Below are 17,969 nucleotides of genomic sequence, written 5' to 3' on the forward strand. Positions count from 1 at the left end.
GCGGTTTATTTTCATTTTGGGTTGGTTTTTTGGGGAGGCTTGTTGGAGTGTCTATTTGTTTTGTTGGTTTTTTTGTTTTGTTTTGTGAAAAGAATGCTGGCTACAGAGTTGATAAGGCAAGAACTAAAAACTAATGAAGCATTTTTCTGTGGAAAATGACCCACATATTACCATTATCCCACTCCTTCACATCATTCATGTAAGCAAATCACCTAACAATGGAATTGTGAATCATTTTGATGTGTGCAAACTACATGCCATTGCACCATCACAGACACAGCTCAGTTTTACCACCTTTATTTTTCACTAGGTGTTTCAGAAAAATCAAATAACAATTAGTGAGATTATGCAAGTACTAGATTGGGATGCCAATTTGTCCATCGAGTTACAGACTTCAAAGAAGGGTTTGTAAAATATTTATTCTTTTTGAAGCTTGCAATTTTATTTGTTGCACATTAATCAGTGAAGTTAAAGCATTGACAGATTTCACAAAGAGGGATAGATAATCAAGACTTTTTACCATTGATGACACCTTAAAAACACAGACTATGTGTTTTAAGTTTGGAACTTTTATCTTCTAAAAATTTAATTGGAATAAAAAAATAAATTTTTTAATTATTTTGCTATGTGTATATAGATAAAATTTAAAAGGTTTTTTATGAACTTTGAAAGCTGTTGTTCAATAATAAGACCTTGGAAGAGCTAATCACTGCCAGACTGGAAAAAAACCCCAGCAATATTCAACTGTGCAAAGCAATGATCATTAAAAGGTGACATAAAATGTTGGTTCTTTCTTTTGTAAAAGCCCAGTTATTATAGTTTATTTTGGGATGAGTAGGAATGCAGCTTCTGTCCTTCACGTTGGTTGTGCATTTATTAAAGACTTCCAAATTTTTAAGTTACCTGAAGTGTAATTTAGCTAGGTACTTTTATTAAAATGTAAGATTCAACTGGATTTTTGCTATGGAGATGTACACGACTAAAATGAAAGTGAGTTATTTTCTGAAAACATGATTGACATGATTGCTGGCATTTCAATCTTGCAGGGTCCCTCAGCAGCAAAACTGACTAATGTAAAATGATGAAGGTTTCAGATGTGGCCATATATAAGGTATATTATAGGTAGGAGGTTGTAGTACAGCCTGACTAGATGCAGTTATTTACTTATAAACTAAAGCATGAGCATTGAAATCTTCAGAGTTAAGCTGTTATTAAAAAGAAAATTCTAGATTTAGTGATTTAGATTTATTACCCAAAGCACTTGAACATGACTAATTTGTGATGCATATTTTCTGTATGGCAGCCTTACTAAAGCAAAACTTCTTACTTTCATTTAAATGAGAAGAACAAGTTCCCCCAATAAATTAAAATTCAGCATCTTCAGTGAGTTAAATTTTGATCAAAGCAAATCGCAACTCCAGGAAATACTTGTAAAATTGCAACAGTCAGGATTTATCTTTTTAAACAGTATCTTAACTTATTAAGTACAAACATTTGAAACAGATTCCTAATGGTGGCAGTCAAGACACCTCTTGTTTTGCAATGCAAATGAAAGTGGATTGTGCCTGTCTGTTCAGTTTCTTACCCATAGAATTGTTTGAAGGTTCACATCCAAAATCTATGTTTGGCCACCACTTGATTTACTTTTCTGAAAAAGTAAATCTATTTGAATAAAATCTGGACAGAGAATAGCAGTAACATAATTCAATTAATAATTGGAAATGACTATTCTAAATGCTCCCTCTGAGATGAAAGAGCCAGTAAATGTAAATGAATCTGATGAAAAGTCACATTAAATCTGAATAGTTCCTCAAAACATGAATGAAATTCAAATATATATAAGGGGTTTAGAGAAAAGAGGTTTTAAAAACATAATAATTTCTTTAAGATCTTTTACTTTTTTCCCCCATAATGTATGGCAGACGGAGATACACATGACAGTAAAAATGATGAAATACAATCATTTTCTGCTTGAATTGATACATTCTCCTTGAAACTTTACAACAGCTAGATATATGAATAGACTTAAAGACTATATTGAGATTTCACAGTAAATAATTTCTAATCCCACCCCACCCCCCCTTAAAATTCATCATCTTCTTATATAAATAATAATCTGGACTTGCAGTTTTCTTAAAATTGTGTAAATGATTTTGGGTTCATGATAGTTCATCATACACAAAAAATGTCCCTGTCTACATTCAAAAGATAGAAGTTTAATGGGATTATTTTCATATTTAATAAGTAAAAAAGATCACATTTTCACTTTGTTGTAGTAGATAACCCTAGATTCTGGAACACTCGGGCTAATGCTCTAATGAATAGTTAATAAGTTTCAAAGCAGAATTGTTGTTTCCCTGATGAAAAATGAATGAATCAATTAATAGGAAGACTATCAAACAACAGTCAATAGCTTCATAACCAGGGCACTCACCTGAAATATAAAGGAATGGTACATAAACTTGGATATCCCAAGTACAAAATGGGAGAATGAGAATATTGTTTCTCACAAAGTTTCAAGAATAAATGGCAACAATTTCCCATTTTGAAGCTTTCTGGAAAATACATCTGCCCATCCACAAAACCTAGCCAGGAATGTCCATCCAATTTCATAGAATCATATAATCATTAAGGTTGGAAAAGAACTCCAAGATAATCAAGCCTAGCCCTTAACTGATCACCACTTTGACAAATAACCACAGCATTAATTGTCATGTCCAGTCATTTCTTGAACACTTCCAGGGATGGTGACTCCATCTTTTCCCTGGGAAGCCCATTGGAATGCTTGACCACCCTTTCAGTGCACAAATCCTTCCTGATGTCCAACCTGAACCTCCCCAGGTGTACCTTGAGAGCATTTCCTCTTGCCCTGTCACTAGTCACTGGTGAGAGGTGATCCACCCATCCACTTTCAGAAAGTTGCAGAGAGTGATAAGGTCCTTCCCAAGCTTCCTTTTCTTCAGGCTAAACAATCCCAGATCTGTCAGCCGCTCCTCATAGTCCTCACTCTCTAGATTTTGCACCAGCTCCATTGCCCTTCTCTGGACATGCTCCAGCACCTCAATGTCTTTTTGAAGTGAGGGGCCCTGAACTGGACACAAGGACTTGAGGTGTGGCCTTCACCAGTGCTGAGCACAGAGGACCATCACTTCTGTGGTCCTGCTGGCCGCACTATTTTTGATACAGGCAAGGATGCATCTGCTTCAAAAAGCTCTAAAATGAAATAATTTATGATTAGCTTTTGATAAAAGTAAAGGGCATTTTCCCTTCAGTGGTGACATTCCGTAAATAAATAGTTTGATGTTGAAAAGTTAAAAGCTCAGAGGAGTTTATCAGGAATTTGTCCATTAAGTCTAGCCACTTAGTTGTCTAAATTAGTAACATAGATTACTTATATTTTCACTGTAGCCAAAATGGAGAAATTGGCATCTCTAGGGGTTAGTTACTAATGATAATGGACTGAGACTAGAGCAACAATGCAGACAACCCAAGCACCAACCCAAGCACCAACCCAAGCAACACTTGATCAGCAACAGATGATCTGAATTTTATCTAAATTGGGAAAATCTTGTTTGGAAATATCACTTTAACCATATCAGAAGTCATTCAAGTTTCTTACCCGTAGCATTTTAACTGCTTCATAGGGTACCATATTTACCTTTTAAAGGCAAGTTTTCTGTGCCATATAGAAATGTGCATTTATTTCTGTTCTCTTTGCCATTACTGTGACATACTGATGAATTGTTATGAGTATGTGAGAATTACTGTTGCATTCAGACATTTTAGTAAATTGTTTTATTTATGTGAAGTAGGCCACAAAGCAGCAGGACAATCATCCAGATTTTTAAAATAGCTGTACTGTAGGATTTTTACTGTATTGGAATTAGCATGCCATTGATAAATTATAATCAGATATTTAGATAAATGCATTTGTGTACCCTGCAGAAGTTCATCGTATGAAAGTACATAATATGTATTTAAAAAGTTTTAAAATACTTCCAAATACTTCTGAATACATGCAAAAATTAAAATCTGTGACAAATCCTCAGATGTATTTCCACGATGCCAAAACAGGGATATGTGGATATAATACATTCTGGTGCCTGATAGACCAAAATACAACAAAAATACTAGTAACTTGTTGTAGGTTGGGTTGGTTTAGTCAGAAGCTCAATTAATGTTAGTTAAGTATGTTCCATGTACAGCCCTATCTTTCCCTCACTGTGGTTTGCTCCAGGTTGTTTACTCCAGGATTTCCCACCGCACAGACCCACAGTTACCTGTCAATGTTCTCACTCCTCCCGGGGTTTCTCCTTACATGGTTCTGTCAATCAGGGGGTGTCACTCCTTGTTGGGGTGTCAACCTTGTAACCACTCCCTGCTTCTTCACAGAAAGTTCTGTGTCAATCACCCCACCTTTGCCTTTCTATTCGTCCCAAAACGCTGTACCCACCTCTGTTATGTCACCATTGGTTGTGAAACCATATCTCGTTTCTCTCATAGGGTGAGACAGGTTTCCACCCCTGTCCGCCCACCCCCTATTTAATCAGCTGTAATCTTTTGTCCGTGGCCATTTTGCCTTGCATTGCTCTGAGGGCGGGTCATTCAGACCATGCATGGGGGAATAAAAGTTCTCAGTTTTGCAGGCAGAGTGTCCTTCTCTCGTCCCTTCACTTCCTCTCAGCGTGAAGCTACCAAAGCTGCATTACCCACATTGGGACACTCCGCAACCCTGGAGTGCCCACTCACGTGGCGGCTACAACCTCACAAAGCAGTGGTAGCCGGCGCTTTTACTGCTTGAGGCCGTAACGGGCTACCGCCGCAGTAACTCAAATTATTGACAATATTTTTTATTTTTCAGAGACTAGAAAAAAAATGAAGCTATAATATTAATTCCTTACAAGGTTGTTAAAAGGTTTCTGTTTTATATTAGCACTAGTGATTATTACCTCTTATGAGTTGCTATTCCTGCTCTTTATTAATGTTCTGGTTTTCTCTAAAAGTAAATTACATAGATGAATACATTTAAACCAGGAATTAGGTAAGTCGTTATTGCAGCTTTAAATGGAAATTCTGCAGATGTGAGTAGAAGTATGAATGTGGAACAGTTATTTTGTCACTTAATATTCTCACCTTCAAGTCTGCACAGCCATGAAGCTATGCTTTTAATGTAGCAACAAAATGGAAGCAGGTGTATTTCAAACCAGTTAAGTCCAGTGACTGCAAACCACCAATGGCCGTGTTAGCAAACATGTGCCTATTTGCTCTGTGTACTAATCACAGGAAAGACAGCCTTTTCTACAGGAAAGGATAAGATACTAAAGAATAGTGTAATATGGGAAAGTTGGCTGAAATATGCATCTTTTGCCAGAGACTCAGATGTTTTTTTCAGGCAAGAACCAAAGGAGACGTGCCACATACCTTGCAGATGCTGTCGGAAGAGGGTTTATGGCAGTAATTTACCACTAGATCTACCACTCCATTTTCAAGATGGGACTGAGCTGGTCACAGTGTAATTTATCAGTGCCAGTCTCAATAGTTCCTTCTACATCACCAAGGAGCAGTATCCAGCACTCAGACTACGACCACAATTCAGATTACTTGGCAAATCTTGCAACAGTCCAGCTCTGCTGTGAGTCTTGTGGCGAAACCTTCGTCTTGTCTTTGCTCTTTTACTGTTTGTGAGTCAGGAGAGACTCAAAAATCACACTCTCATCACTGCTGCAATACAACTATCATAAATTCACCTTTCACATACCTATAATAAATTCAGACTTTTAAGATTTAAGCGCTTTCCTTTGCCTTGCTACATACCAATGCAAGTCTAGCTAAAAGTAGCAGAGCAGGGTTTACTGCTGCATCAAAATTCAGTGAGGTCAGCTGCCAGAGAAACCTGTTATTCACATCCTATTAAAGTACATTATGTTCAGGCATTTTCAGAATAGAAATCTGAATCCTGGGCACCAGGACAGTCATGCCAAGGGAACAGAATTTCATACAATTTGACAGTCATCATGAAATTAGTTATTTTGCTTTATCATTTTGAAGTTAAAAATACAGAAAAAATAGATTTCCTTTGTCCAGCTATCAACAAAAGAACTTACTAGTTTCAGAGACAGGTTAAGACACAATAAGAATATTTTTGTGTTTTCTTCAGATCCACTGTAAGAGGTATTTCTTCTCTATATTATCCCCTTAATAAACTGTCATGATATTTTCATTTGAAATATGAATGTTTTCATTTGAAATAATTTTAAGATTTTTTTTTTCCTTTTTCTTTCCCTTCACATTCTCAGTTTTTCCCCACAGCAACACTTACATTACTTTTTCAACACTGTGTCATCCTTACAATCTGTGTGTCTTTTGTACAGTCTTGATGTTTTCTTTTTTTTTTTTTTCCCTAATGGATGTTTGTCACTGTAGTTAAAAGTCTTTTGAAGTCAAAAGAAGCAAAAGGCCCCCAAATAATTCAAAATGTTGTCAGTAGACCCTATGCATTAAATGATTCCTTTTCTTTATCAAAAGCCTAATCTGTTTCATTTTATTTTGTTTGGTAGTCAACATTACCACACAGGTTATTTGCCCTTTCTTCAATACCCATGAAGTACAAATAATAATTTATTTTGAATCTCAGAGCAATTATATAGCTTTCAGATGTGTCCATTTCTGCCTGGATATTGAGGTTTTTTCTTCATTCTATTTTTGTGAGGTAATTTTTACCACAGATAATTTCCACGTCATTCATAGAATATGTGTTGATTTTTACCACTCTTACTTCTGGAATTTATATTATCTATTCTGAATTTTTAAGCATTTCTATCTATACTTCTTAAACTCCATAACACATACATATGTACTTTCTGAGCCTTGAGCAAAGCCACATTGTAATACACAATTCAAATACAAAGTCCTATATATATCGATGATATTTTTCTACAGCCAGAATAATGGCTTATTATGTTTGTGCCTTTGTGTGCTGAATTTAATGCTGTCAGACACTGTGAAATTTAAACTCGTCATTAGCCACAATGAGGATAGGAACTTATATTCACAATGTAGGCTGAAAGCTGCAGGCCATATTTTTTTTTGGTTTAAATAATTTTTTTCTGGAGTTGCTTTCTGTGTGCTAAATTATTCCTAGCTTATAGGAGTCTGCTATGAATAAGATTTGAAATGTATTGCAGAGCAGACATTATTGGAATTTTTGTTGTTCACAGCTTTACCTGCATACCTGCTTTATAAACTGATCTAGGCAAAAGAGTGAGGTCCAAGATGTTACTGGTGGCGAGCTAACATTTCCTCAGAGTAAGGCTTTGGATCAAACTGTGACTGCCATGGACTGAAACCATCCTCAAACCTTCATGTGAGGCTTTCTGCTACTTTCCACCTAAATTTAGAGTTAATTCATGTAAGCTTGTAAAGCGTGATATATGCCATGAGAAATGCTTCTATAATGTCACCACGCACTTTGTGATTACTAAATACATTAGCTTGTGCTTCAAGTCAGGATAAAAATTTGCTTAAGGTTCAATAAAAATAAAAAAGCTACTTTGTAGGGGTTTCTAACATAATTCAGAGAAAATGAAGTGCACTTCTGACATGCATTACCTGTCTTTCAGTAAGAGGTACATCAGTGTGTTCTTAGTGAAAAGTCAGGTGCCTACAATATCTCCTGAAAATGTAACAGTATTTCTCCAATTCTGAAAGCTTTACAAATTGAAATCCAAATGATTTCATCTTCTAGCACCCAATGAGAATACTGTTCCAGGACAAAGCAAAAATTTTTTGGCCTGTAGTGTCACCATTATAGTGTGAGTATTTGGAACCAAATGCTCTTTTTTATTGAACTGAAATCCTACAGTGTTCTGCAGCCTGACCCTTATCTCATACAACAATTTTTTTTCCAGATATAAATAAACCTCAAGCAAGTTTTTTAAGGCAAAAAATAAAGGTAAATAGGAATGTTGGAGCTCTCTTATGATTCACCTTTCCCTTCTGTGAGTAGTTATATCTTAAAAATAGAGATGAGTCTGACTGCTGCTATTTAAATGTGTATTTTCAAAACTACAAAGCCTGAGGGCATGTAAGTGTCAGATTTAGCTCAGGTTTAACAGTTAGAATGTTGCTACAAAATCTGAACCCAATTAATACCTGGTGACTGCATCAAAGCCTTCTGAAAGTTTACTGCGCGTTTTCCAAGGAAGCTGTTTTGGTTTGATTTAAAAGTTAGCTTACTAATAGTGGGGCATTTTTCCACTAAGCTTTGACCGCTCCCTAGTTCATGTGGATTTGCCTGGTTATCTGTAATTCAAATACCTCAAACTAGAACTATTTAAAATTGCATCTGTGGACTTTATACGGTCTTTCAGCAGGAAATGTAGAATATGACTAGGAATATGATGCAGAAATTGGCAGTTTTCCCCAAAAGCATTAATGCTTCCATTGGCCACAAATATCCAACAGTGGATATTGGTGTTTGTCTTGGTGTTAAAGGTTTAACCTGAAAATCAGATTCACTTAAGTTTGAAAAAGCCTCTGGATTCATGCTGCTCTGTACCAGAACTGGGAAAATGGTCTCTACTAACCTTGAGAAACTGCTGGCTGCATTCTTTAAAAGAACAGCTCAGACAAGAACTGAATCAGCATAAAAAAAAAAAAAAACAAAAAAAACTTATTTAATAGAATTAAATAGATTACAGCCTAGAAGGAGAGGAAAGGATTAAAATCTGTCTTCTCTTGTAACTGATGCTATCATGAAAAAAAGGAAAAAAAATGTCGATTACTTAAGGAGAGTTATTCAGAAAGTATGGATTATAGAAAGGTTGACTCTCTAGTCAAAGGTGTGTTATTTAGTTGTTTATTTTTTTTTCTTTCCTTTTCCGTTATTCTGCCTGACTATATGCTGGCTTCTTCTATTTCTCAGTCTACAGAACAGGCTAGATGAGTATTTTTCACTGAAATGGCTGTAGAGGAATTGAACACGTTTTCTTGCTCTGACAGAACTGTTTGCAAATATGTCTGCTTTTTGGTTTAGTCCCTTTCAAGAAAAATTTCTTTTACCAAGATTATTTCACTTTACATATGTTTCTGAGACCAATTCTTCTTTCTCTTCCACACAGTTTTAAGTGCCAAAAGTCAAAATCTTTCTTTTGTCAATAAACTGTTGTTATCCTTAGGTTAATGTACTCCTCCAACAGTCTACACAGTCACCTGCAGACTGGTGTAGATACACACTGCTTGGAATCTGAGCTGGCTGGATGCATTCTACCCTTAAATAGAAGATATAAATTTATTTAAGCAATGTCCTGGATAATAAATTTATTTATTCATTTATTTATTCTCACCATTTGTAGCCTGCCCATAAAGCTTTCAATTCATAGACAAGTTGGAATCAGATATATAAATGTGATTGTAATCAGCTCTGTAGCTGTACCTCCAGTCATGCCCTGACAGGTTGTTTTTCAGTTAGTGCTCCCTTAAAGGCAAGAATAGACATTAAGTGCTTTCTTGAGACCTAAATAAACTTATCAGAAACCTTATTCATCACTGGATTACATATTAATGTACTCATTACTCAGGAAAAACAGAAATCCTATATATGTGGTGCATTTTTGTCACCGACAGATGATGACAAAAGATTTCAGGTTCATTCAGTGTTCAGGATACCAAGAATTTGTCATATCTGCTTAAAGGATTAAATTTTAGCACCACATCAAATACAGTAGTTTTTACTGTGGTCAGATAATTTGGCTCCATGAGCCACCTTAAAATGATTAAATGCTTCCCTTCATCTTCACTCTCCAAACTCCATCTGTCCTGAATGACAATCCACCCACTGAACGTGGCAAATCCAAGATCTTCTTTCCCATTCATACTGAAATTCCTATTCAGTCTCTCAATGCACTAGATATAAGTCTACTGCAATAACCACACACATCAAATAATAAGTTATTTTTCTACATTTCAGTTCTTGTTATAAATATTTCATTTCTACTTCTCCAACCTAATTTGCAATTCACATATATTTCCTCATAATTCTGTCATATTACCTTTTAATAGCCATAAGCTGTATTTCTATTTTATCATTTCCTTTTAACTACCCTGGAAGACCTTTCTATATTTCAATTAGCTGCAGACTCCCATCCCTGCAGCATAGTCTTAAAATCAAAACTGAAGTATTGATGCGGTCCTCTGCACATTAATTCTGATTATTATTAGAATATTATCAGAATATAGGTATGCTGGAACCTTCTGAAGCTTCCTTGAGACATCAAAGCTCTCATCTTTCATCTAGTGAAGTCAATGACTGATCAAAAGCCAGACTGAACCCACTGTAAGCATATACTTCAGTGTAATGAAAAAGATACCTGCAGCCCTTCACATACTTTTTCCTGACACTGTTTTAGTGTCAAAGTAAATTTGACCTATATACATCCTGCTAATACTCTGAGAAAGTTACCACAGTATGTGCTCCACTATCCTTTTCTGACTTCCATTTTTACATATGATTGTGCTATTTGACAAGGAAGAAGGTTCTTAGCAAATTGTTTATGCCTCTTCTGTTTCTCCTAGTACAGCTAGCAACAATGTGCAAACCCTTGTACAACTGCAATTCCCCCAGTGAGAACTATTTCTAAATTTGAAATACAGGAAAAATGTGAGCTTCAACCAATTAGATAGGGTCATACAATACAGATGTGGAACTTCAGGTATCTCAAAAATTTGCATTTCCAAAAATTATGAAGTGGTTGAACTCTACAGAACTAAAATCTTGGTAAAACCATAACTGATAAATTTCTAAGTAGCTCCTTATTTCTTTTTAGAAAAAAAGTATTACTACTGACGTGAATTATCATAATAAAAAAATTCAGTTCTATTCCGAAAGGACTTCAAGTCCTGGGCTAAAACAGACTACACCACCCAGATATGCAGCAGTAAGAAAGAAAATAATCCAGCAATTAAGAAAGTAGTAGGAGACAAGATTAATTCAATTTCCTTAAAGGTAAGTAATATTTTCCAAACCATTTAGACTGAGTTATTTAGAAAAAATTATATAGCTGATTTGCTACATCTAGAAAATGAAATTGGATTTGACTGCAGAACAGCAATGACTTCTGATTGATGACCTATCTAATTGAATTTGTAAATCTATTTTTGCTTTGCCTTTTTAAAGCACGATTAATAAACAAAAAAAAAGCCACATGTGCAAGTATAACGTATAGAAGCTATGTAAACATGGAACAAAAGAAATGATACTATAGTTTTTATGGGTCTCAGAAGAAGGGTCAGAGACAAAATCATGTTTAAATAAAGAATAATATAGAAAAGTGAAGGAATTATATAATCAAAAGAACATGTAGGAGACAACATGAGAGTTAAATTACTGTCTCTTCTCCTTTGAAATCATAGAGAGAGAAATACCCTTTTCAAAAACCAAAATGTTTGTAAAAGTTGGATGGAAAACTATGAGTTGAATGGGGAAAAGGAGAATTTCTGACAGTGTGCATTTAGCCTTAACTAAGAATCCACCTCGGAAGACAAAGCAGAAAAAACCTCATTTACATTGTCAAAAAAATAGGCACAGTTTGACTAAAACTAGGTGACTTCCAGGTTCCTTCATCCTTCTTATACAGCTGCTCGCTACAAGTTTGCTTTAAGAAAAAAAAAAAAAAAACACAAAAAAAAACAAACAAACTATACTAACAGAGCCATGCAGTGAAGGTTTTTATATAACTTTTTTTTCACAGCGTTGTCTCAGGAAAATGTACACTGACCTAAGGGATTCTTAATGTTTCTCAAAAGTGCTCTGGCAGGATAAAACTGCCTCATGATGTGTGCTTGTACTCTCATGAACAAGGTCGATCAGTACAGTTCTGCTACAAGAGTACCTTACAGAGATCATAATCCAGTTAAAAGAAAAATGAAATAAAAGCAAAGGGAAGAAAATTTTGAATTAGGATTTAAATAAGAGAAGTAAAAATCAAACAGATACTCTTGCTCTGTAGGTGCAGAGAGACAGAAGACGACCCTGGGATGCTGTAGATGCTTGGAACAGCAGGGTGAATATAAAAAATGGAGAAAGGTTTAACCATGTGCAGAAAGGAACCTGTCAGCCCAACAGCAAATGAGCTTCTTGTTACCACTTGTTTCCCCAGCTCTTTAACAAGACATTCACTTCATCAAGCCTTTCTTTTTCCTCCCTCCAAAGCTCCATTATACATGTTAAACTTGGTGGCAGGAGGCATCTCTGTGCACAAGGACAATAGCTGCAATTCTCACCGCTCCCTAACAACACAAAATTTGAATCCTTTATCTTCTTTCCTTCAGTAATAAAGCAGAAAAGAGCTAATGCAGTTAAAAGAAAAGGCAAAACTAGCAATGTAAGGAAGGATAAGAAGTTAAACTAAGCCAGACAATTGCCTAATTTTAAAGTGAGAGACTCTTATTATACAAATATATAACTGCAATGTCTCTATATCAAAAAGTACTACTTCTGATTCCATATTTTTCTTATCTGGAAAATAAATTGATACCTGGATTACTACCCTCTTTCTACTATACCTTTCTGCTTGGAATAGGCTGCATACATAAAAATTTACAAATAAAAATGTTACAAAAAATAATCAATGAGAAGCTCTCAGCTTATCTTTCAAGTTTTTATTAATCAAGAATTTCTTAGACTGACTTTTGATAGACTGCTTTTAAAAGTTGAGCATTAAAAAACATTCTTCTGAATGGAGGAAAAATAACATACAAAAAGTCCCACATTGCCATGGTAGTTTACAAATGCCCATAAGCATACTTTGAAAATTAATTGCCAAAATAGATAATTTATTGGACACATTCACAGTAAAGTATTTTCAAAGCGACACTACTGATTGCTGCAGAAGAAAAGAAAATAATTTCATTGTAGTACCACCCTTAAATAAATACATGGGAGAGATTTATCTCCAAATAAGCACATCTTATTTTCCCTTTTTTATATTCAACTTTTGTTTTATGTCTTCTTCCATAATTCCTTTCCTATATTCACCCCAAGGCACCATGATAATAAAAAACACAAGGTTGAGAAAAATAAACAAAAGAAAAACATTCTGGTTGATGTTTGACATTATGATTTCCTGCCAGGTTGCATCAGTCATATCATGCCATGTGGAGTAACACAGTCTAATAGATGCTGCTCACAGGAACTCATCACCTTTCATGTGTTTGCTGAAGAACTTAAAGGTATCACACAATCTCTGGATAAAATTAATTCTTTTGGTGCCAAATGTTTGATTAAAAAATAATGATCATGACATCTAAAACTTACGATTGCATTTCTCAGTGGCGGGGAATCTAATTCTTAGTGTCATTTATAAATGGCTAAAATATTTATAATTGCTAAACAACTTATAAGTGGTTTTATTTTTTTACTTATGATAGATACTTTGAAATCTCAGGTATCAATTGTATATTTTAGATTAATTTTCTCAGCATTTAGTGTGATGACCAAGTTTGAGCCTTAGCAGAATTCAGCATGATTCTCTTTTTCCACGCTACGCATGATGAGGCCCTGCTTTCCTGCAGATTGCTGAACACCTCACTGCCCATGGAAAGCAGTGAATTAATTCCTTGTTTTGCTTTGCTTGTGTGTGTGACTTTTGCTTTACCTAATGAACTGTCTTTATGTCTCCACCCGTTAATTTTTTTTATTTTCACCCTTTCAGTTCTCTCCCCCACCTGCACTGGTGGAGGAGTGAGTGAGTGGCTGTGCAAGCCTTAGGTGCTGGCTGTGGTGAAACCATAACAGTAAACTTTATTTCATTATAAACTAATATAGCCAAGTCAAGGCAAGGTTTTTCAGCTGAGCCTCATGAAATCTTAATTCACATGGAAGTTAGACTTGATATTTTGTATACAGAAAAGAACAAAGGCTACCATATATATAATACCTTTTTATAATTTTGAAGGAGCATTCTAAACAAATAGCACACACCCCAAAACAATACTTAATGGTAATGTATAAAGCCAAAACACAGTGGTAAGTGTGATTTGTAGCACAGTTGATCCTGCAGAGTTTAAATTAAATCTACCTTTCGAGGAATTGATATTTAAATAACGCAGTATTTTTTGTTTGGTCAAACAATCACTGATAATGAGAAGACGTTTTCTTCTCCAGTGGACTAAAATTTTGTAGATTGATAGTTTAATTACTACTAAAGGTATTAAAAATATGTCTACATGCATTTAGAATCTTTATTATTACCATACCTGTTACTTTCAGTCTGTCGGCTCCAATGACAATCTCATCTTCATCTGCAGAAAACAATACTCTTCCACTGTCACTTGCCCTCACTTCAAATCTCTTACACTGAGCTTCCACAGCATCAGCTCCTGAAATCAAGTGATCATTACATCTAAGATATTTTGTAAGAATTAATCATCAGCATAAATCGAATATTCAAAATATATTGAATACATGATGCTTTACTGAAAAATTTGGCTTTCTGTAAGCCTGATACATAATTCACATTATAAAATACTGTTAAAATAGTTTACAGAAATAATTATGAAAAACATCTATTTCAGCATTATATGGAAATCAACACTAAAATTTAGAATGTACTTAAACACCGAAATCTTGAAATGCCAATTCAGACAGAGCTTTATGGGGTTTGTTCAGTTTCAATTGCACTTTCTTGCCAATAAAAAAATAAAGATAACACATGACCCTATTCCATCAAGACATACAAATCAACACAGCAGAAAAGGATATTTTTCATTCAGTTCTACTGCAAATTTAGAGAATTATCAAAAAAAAAAACTCACACCAAAACAAACAAAAATCACGGACTAAGATATCAAAATGTCATATTTTATGAAACAATTTTCCCAAATGTCTCAAAGCTCAAAAATCCTAAAATAATTCTGAAACTGGACAGATATATGGGTTGATCTAACTGCAATGAAGAAACTTTGCAGGTATTAAGACTTTTAAATTTAATACGCTTTTCAATTTACAGGTCTTATTCTTACTCTCCAATGGTTTGTGTGCTGTTTCTGAAAATTTACTTTTATTAATAATTGAAAAAAACATTATTTCTGAAAATGGTGTTGAAAAGCAACCAACTGCATAAGGCACAAAAAGATATAAGGCAAGATACATTATTTCAGGGAATAATAATCTGAAATTTTCTCTATGATCCCCAATTAGACTTGTAATGCATTCCTGGAATAAATCTATATGTGTAAAAAATATGTGGAAAGCATTACAGACAAATAAATTTATATATGTTATTTCAATTTAATAATCTAGTTTAAAAGCTTGTAAAAAACTCCTGCTCCATAATATGTAAGTTTTTAATTTAATATGCAAATGCATCATATCAAAATATGTAATAAAGAATATAAAAATGGTGATAATGAATTTTGGTAAAGGAATTGCCTTAGCAGCTCATAATTTGCAGAATCAGCTATGTGATCAAAACAACCCCTCTTGCATCCAGATGAACTTATGGTTGTACTGTAAAAAAATCTGGCTATTTTTGATTCACAAAGAAATAAAAATAAAGAATTATCAAAATACTTGTGATGATGCATTTTGTTGAACTTAGATATCTTTATTTCTAAATGTGTAAAATGGTATTTTTTTCCTACTCCCCTTCCCCACTGAAGTTTTTTTTTTTTATTAATGTGTTGATCAGGTTGTTGGCTTTGTTTTGAAAAAATACAAAATCTTTATAAAAACAGGGGCAGATTTCAGATTTCAAATGCAGATGTTTGGGAATGCCCTTGTCCTGCAACCATACTTATGGTTCAGATAACCAAAGGATAAGTACAAATAACTTCATATTAAATAGTTTCATCTTTATTTAAGAGCTGATGATAGCTGAGCCACCTAAAAGTAAGTGGCATTATAAGTACTGTGATGTTACTAATTTACACCCATCAAAGTTGTTAGCTCTGGAAAGAAAAGAAATTAACAGAAAATGTGTCAGAAATCAAAAAGAGAAAAGACCTGCCACATTCTTAGTCATTATATATCACTGTAAGTGACAGCCCATGTTTCAATAGCAGCTTTTAAAAACTCGTGATGTATTAAGGATAATTTAGGTTTTCATGAAAAATTACTTAAATAACAATGGTCTGGAACTTTGACTAAGGAATGTATATATTTTAGATGTTATTTGTGTTGCTTCAGAAACACATTGTATAAAAGTACACCTAGAATTCAGCTAGTCCAAAATATTACAGGAAGTAAATAAATTTTAATACTAAAACAAATGGTCTTTTACTTAATGTTTCACTCAGGACTTAATAGTGTATTACTTGGTATTACTTACTTATTGCTGAAATGGTAGTCAGTGTGTTCAAGGCACTTGAAAGATTACTAAAAAACATAGTACATGTTACGCCTGTCTTTTTGACATAGAACCAGGTGTGAATGCTATAAAACTGGTTTCAAAAAGTTAAACTGCCTACTGAGTACTCAGTGCTATCAAAATGGAATTCTGTTTCGTTTCGTTTTCATTTCCCAGTTGAAATAGGAGCAAGAAGTTGCATTTGCAATGTATTAGGGCATTAGCTTCTTAGCTGTAAAGCAAATTGCTGTGTTCCAAAAACGCTCTACAAACACACACGTCTCATAAAATGTCTGAATCTTTAATAGTACTACTAATAAAAACAATGCATCAAGTCTTAGAATATTATGCACGAACAAAGGAAGTATTTTAAAATTCTAATCTCAGACTTGTAGAGCCATCACTATTTTCAGGAAATCATAACTGCTTGAATAATGCATACTTCAGTCCACAGAATCATGTATGAAAATTTATCTTCTAAATTCTGTTTGGAAAGGTAATTTCTGTCAAACACATGGCTACCAGAAAAGCTGTTTAGCTTTGCTACTTCTTACTATATTGCTATTCTACTTCATACTAGACATGGAGTTGGCTACATAACAGCTTTAATCGGGTTAAAGAGGTGTTTATGACAAACTCTTCTCATCTTGTGTTCAGGAAAACTATTTACTTGTAAATTCAGAAGTATAATTCTCAAAAAATTATTATGTTTCTGTGAAATTCCTTTCATTTAAAGTATATAGATGAAAATGATATTTATCATAGTCATATATACATGGTATGTAATGATGGTTTATAACACATACTTGGTGCACAGCAGTTGTATAATTGAAACTAGCCTTAAACCAGCTACATTTAAAATGGTACAAAGCCTAAAATTGTTCATTTTAACTGTAGTGAAGACACATTAAATGAAAATGTTGGGCAGTATATGCTGTAATTTTTCTGTAAAAATAAAGAAAATTATGGTTCTGTAATCCAGATTAACAGTAATAGAGATTAAATTTCAAAAGAAAAACTATTTTGAATTTGTAGATAGTTTGACTTACTAATTAAGTAATATAATCATAACAATATGAAGAATGCATGTTCTAACATTTTTCATTTTAAAGTCAATGATTACTTACAGGACTTCATTATTATTCAGAAATAATAATTAGAACCATTATTTGTTGTGATAATAAATAGTAATATGAACTCTCCAGTCTTACAAGGTTTAGATATGATTACAAACACTAGTAGTTGTTTCTGATTTCTCAATCACCTTCCATGTCCACCTGGTACACAAAAAAATTCAGACACAGAAAAACATAAAAAATCAACAACCTTAAATTAAATATAAGGATTAGAATTCAAATGGAATTACCACAAACTGATCCTTGTCAATGGGAAACATAGTAATGTTCAATATACTTTTTTCTGGTTCTTTAATGAAAAATTGAATATTTAAACACTTATTAAATGCAGAGTTTTATGCAGAGTCTGGATGACAAAGAAAGTTACTTTTATGAGAATGTGTTGATGCTTCTGAGATTGGAGATTTAAGAGATAAAGCATTTTTTATAAAGATTCAACACTCATCTGGGTCTAAGATCCATTTTTGAGACGTGTACACCTAGATAATTT

General features: G+C 34.1%; 1 protein-coding gene across 5 annotated transcripts in view; it reads right to left on the bottom strand.

The window, feature by feature from the left end:
* The window catches only part of SGCZ (sarcoglycan zeta), a 395,300-nt gene that overhangs the window by 32,055 nt on the left and 345,276 nt on the right, over positions 1–17,969 (bottom strand). For all 5 annotated transcript variants that reach the window (XM_068186811.1, XM_068186808.1, XM_068186807.1 and 2 more), the window contains one exon: positions 14,254–14,376. In XM_068186811.1, the coding sequence (XP_068042912.1) occupies positions 14,254–14,376 (123 nt within the window). The remainder of the gene's footprint in view (positions 1–14,253; positions 14,377–17,969) is intronic.

The sequence above is a fragment of the Anomalospiza imberbis genome, chromosome 4 (genome assembly GCF_031753505.1).
Source record: "Anomalospiza imberbis isolate Cuckoo-Finch-1a 21T00152 chromosome 4, ASM3175350v1, whole genome shotgun sequence".
In the NCBI taxonomy this organism is placed as follows: domain Eukaryota; kingdom Metazoa; phylum Chordata; class Aves; order Passeriformes; family Viduidae; genus Anomalospiza; species Anomalospiza imberbis.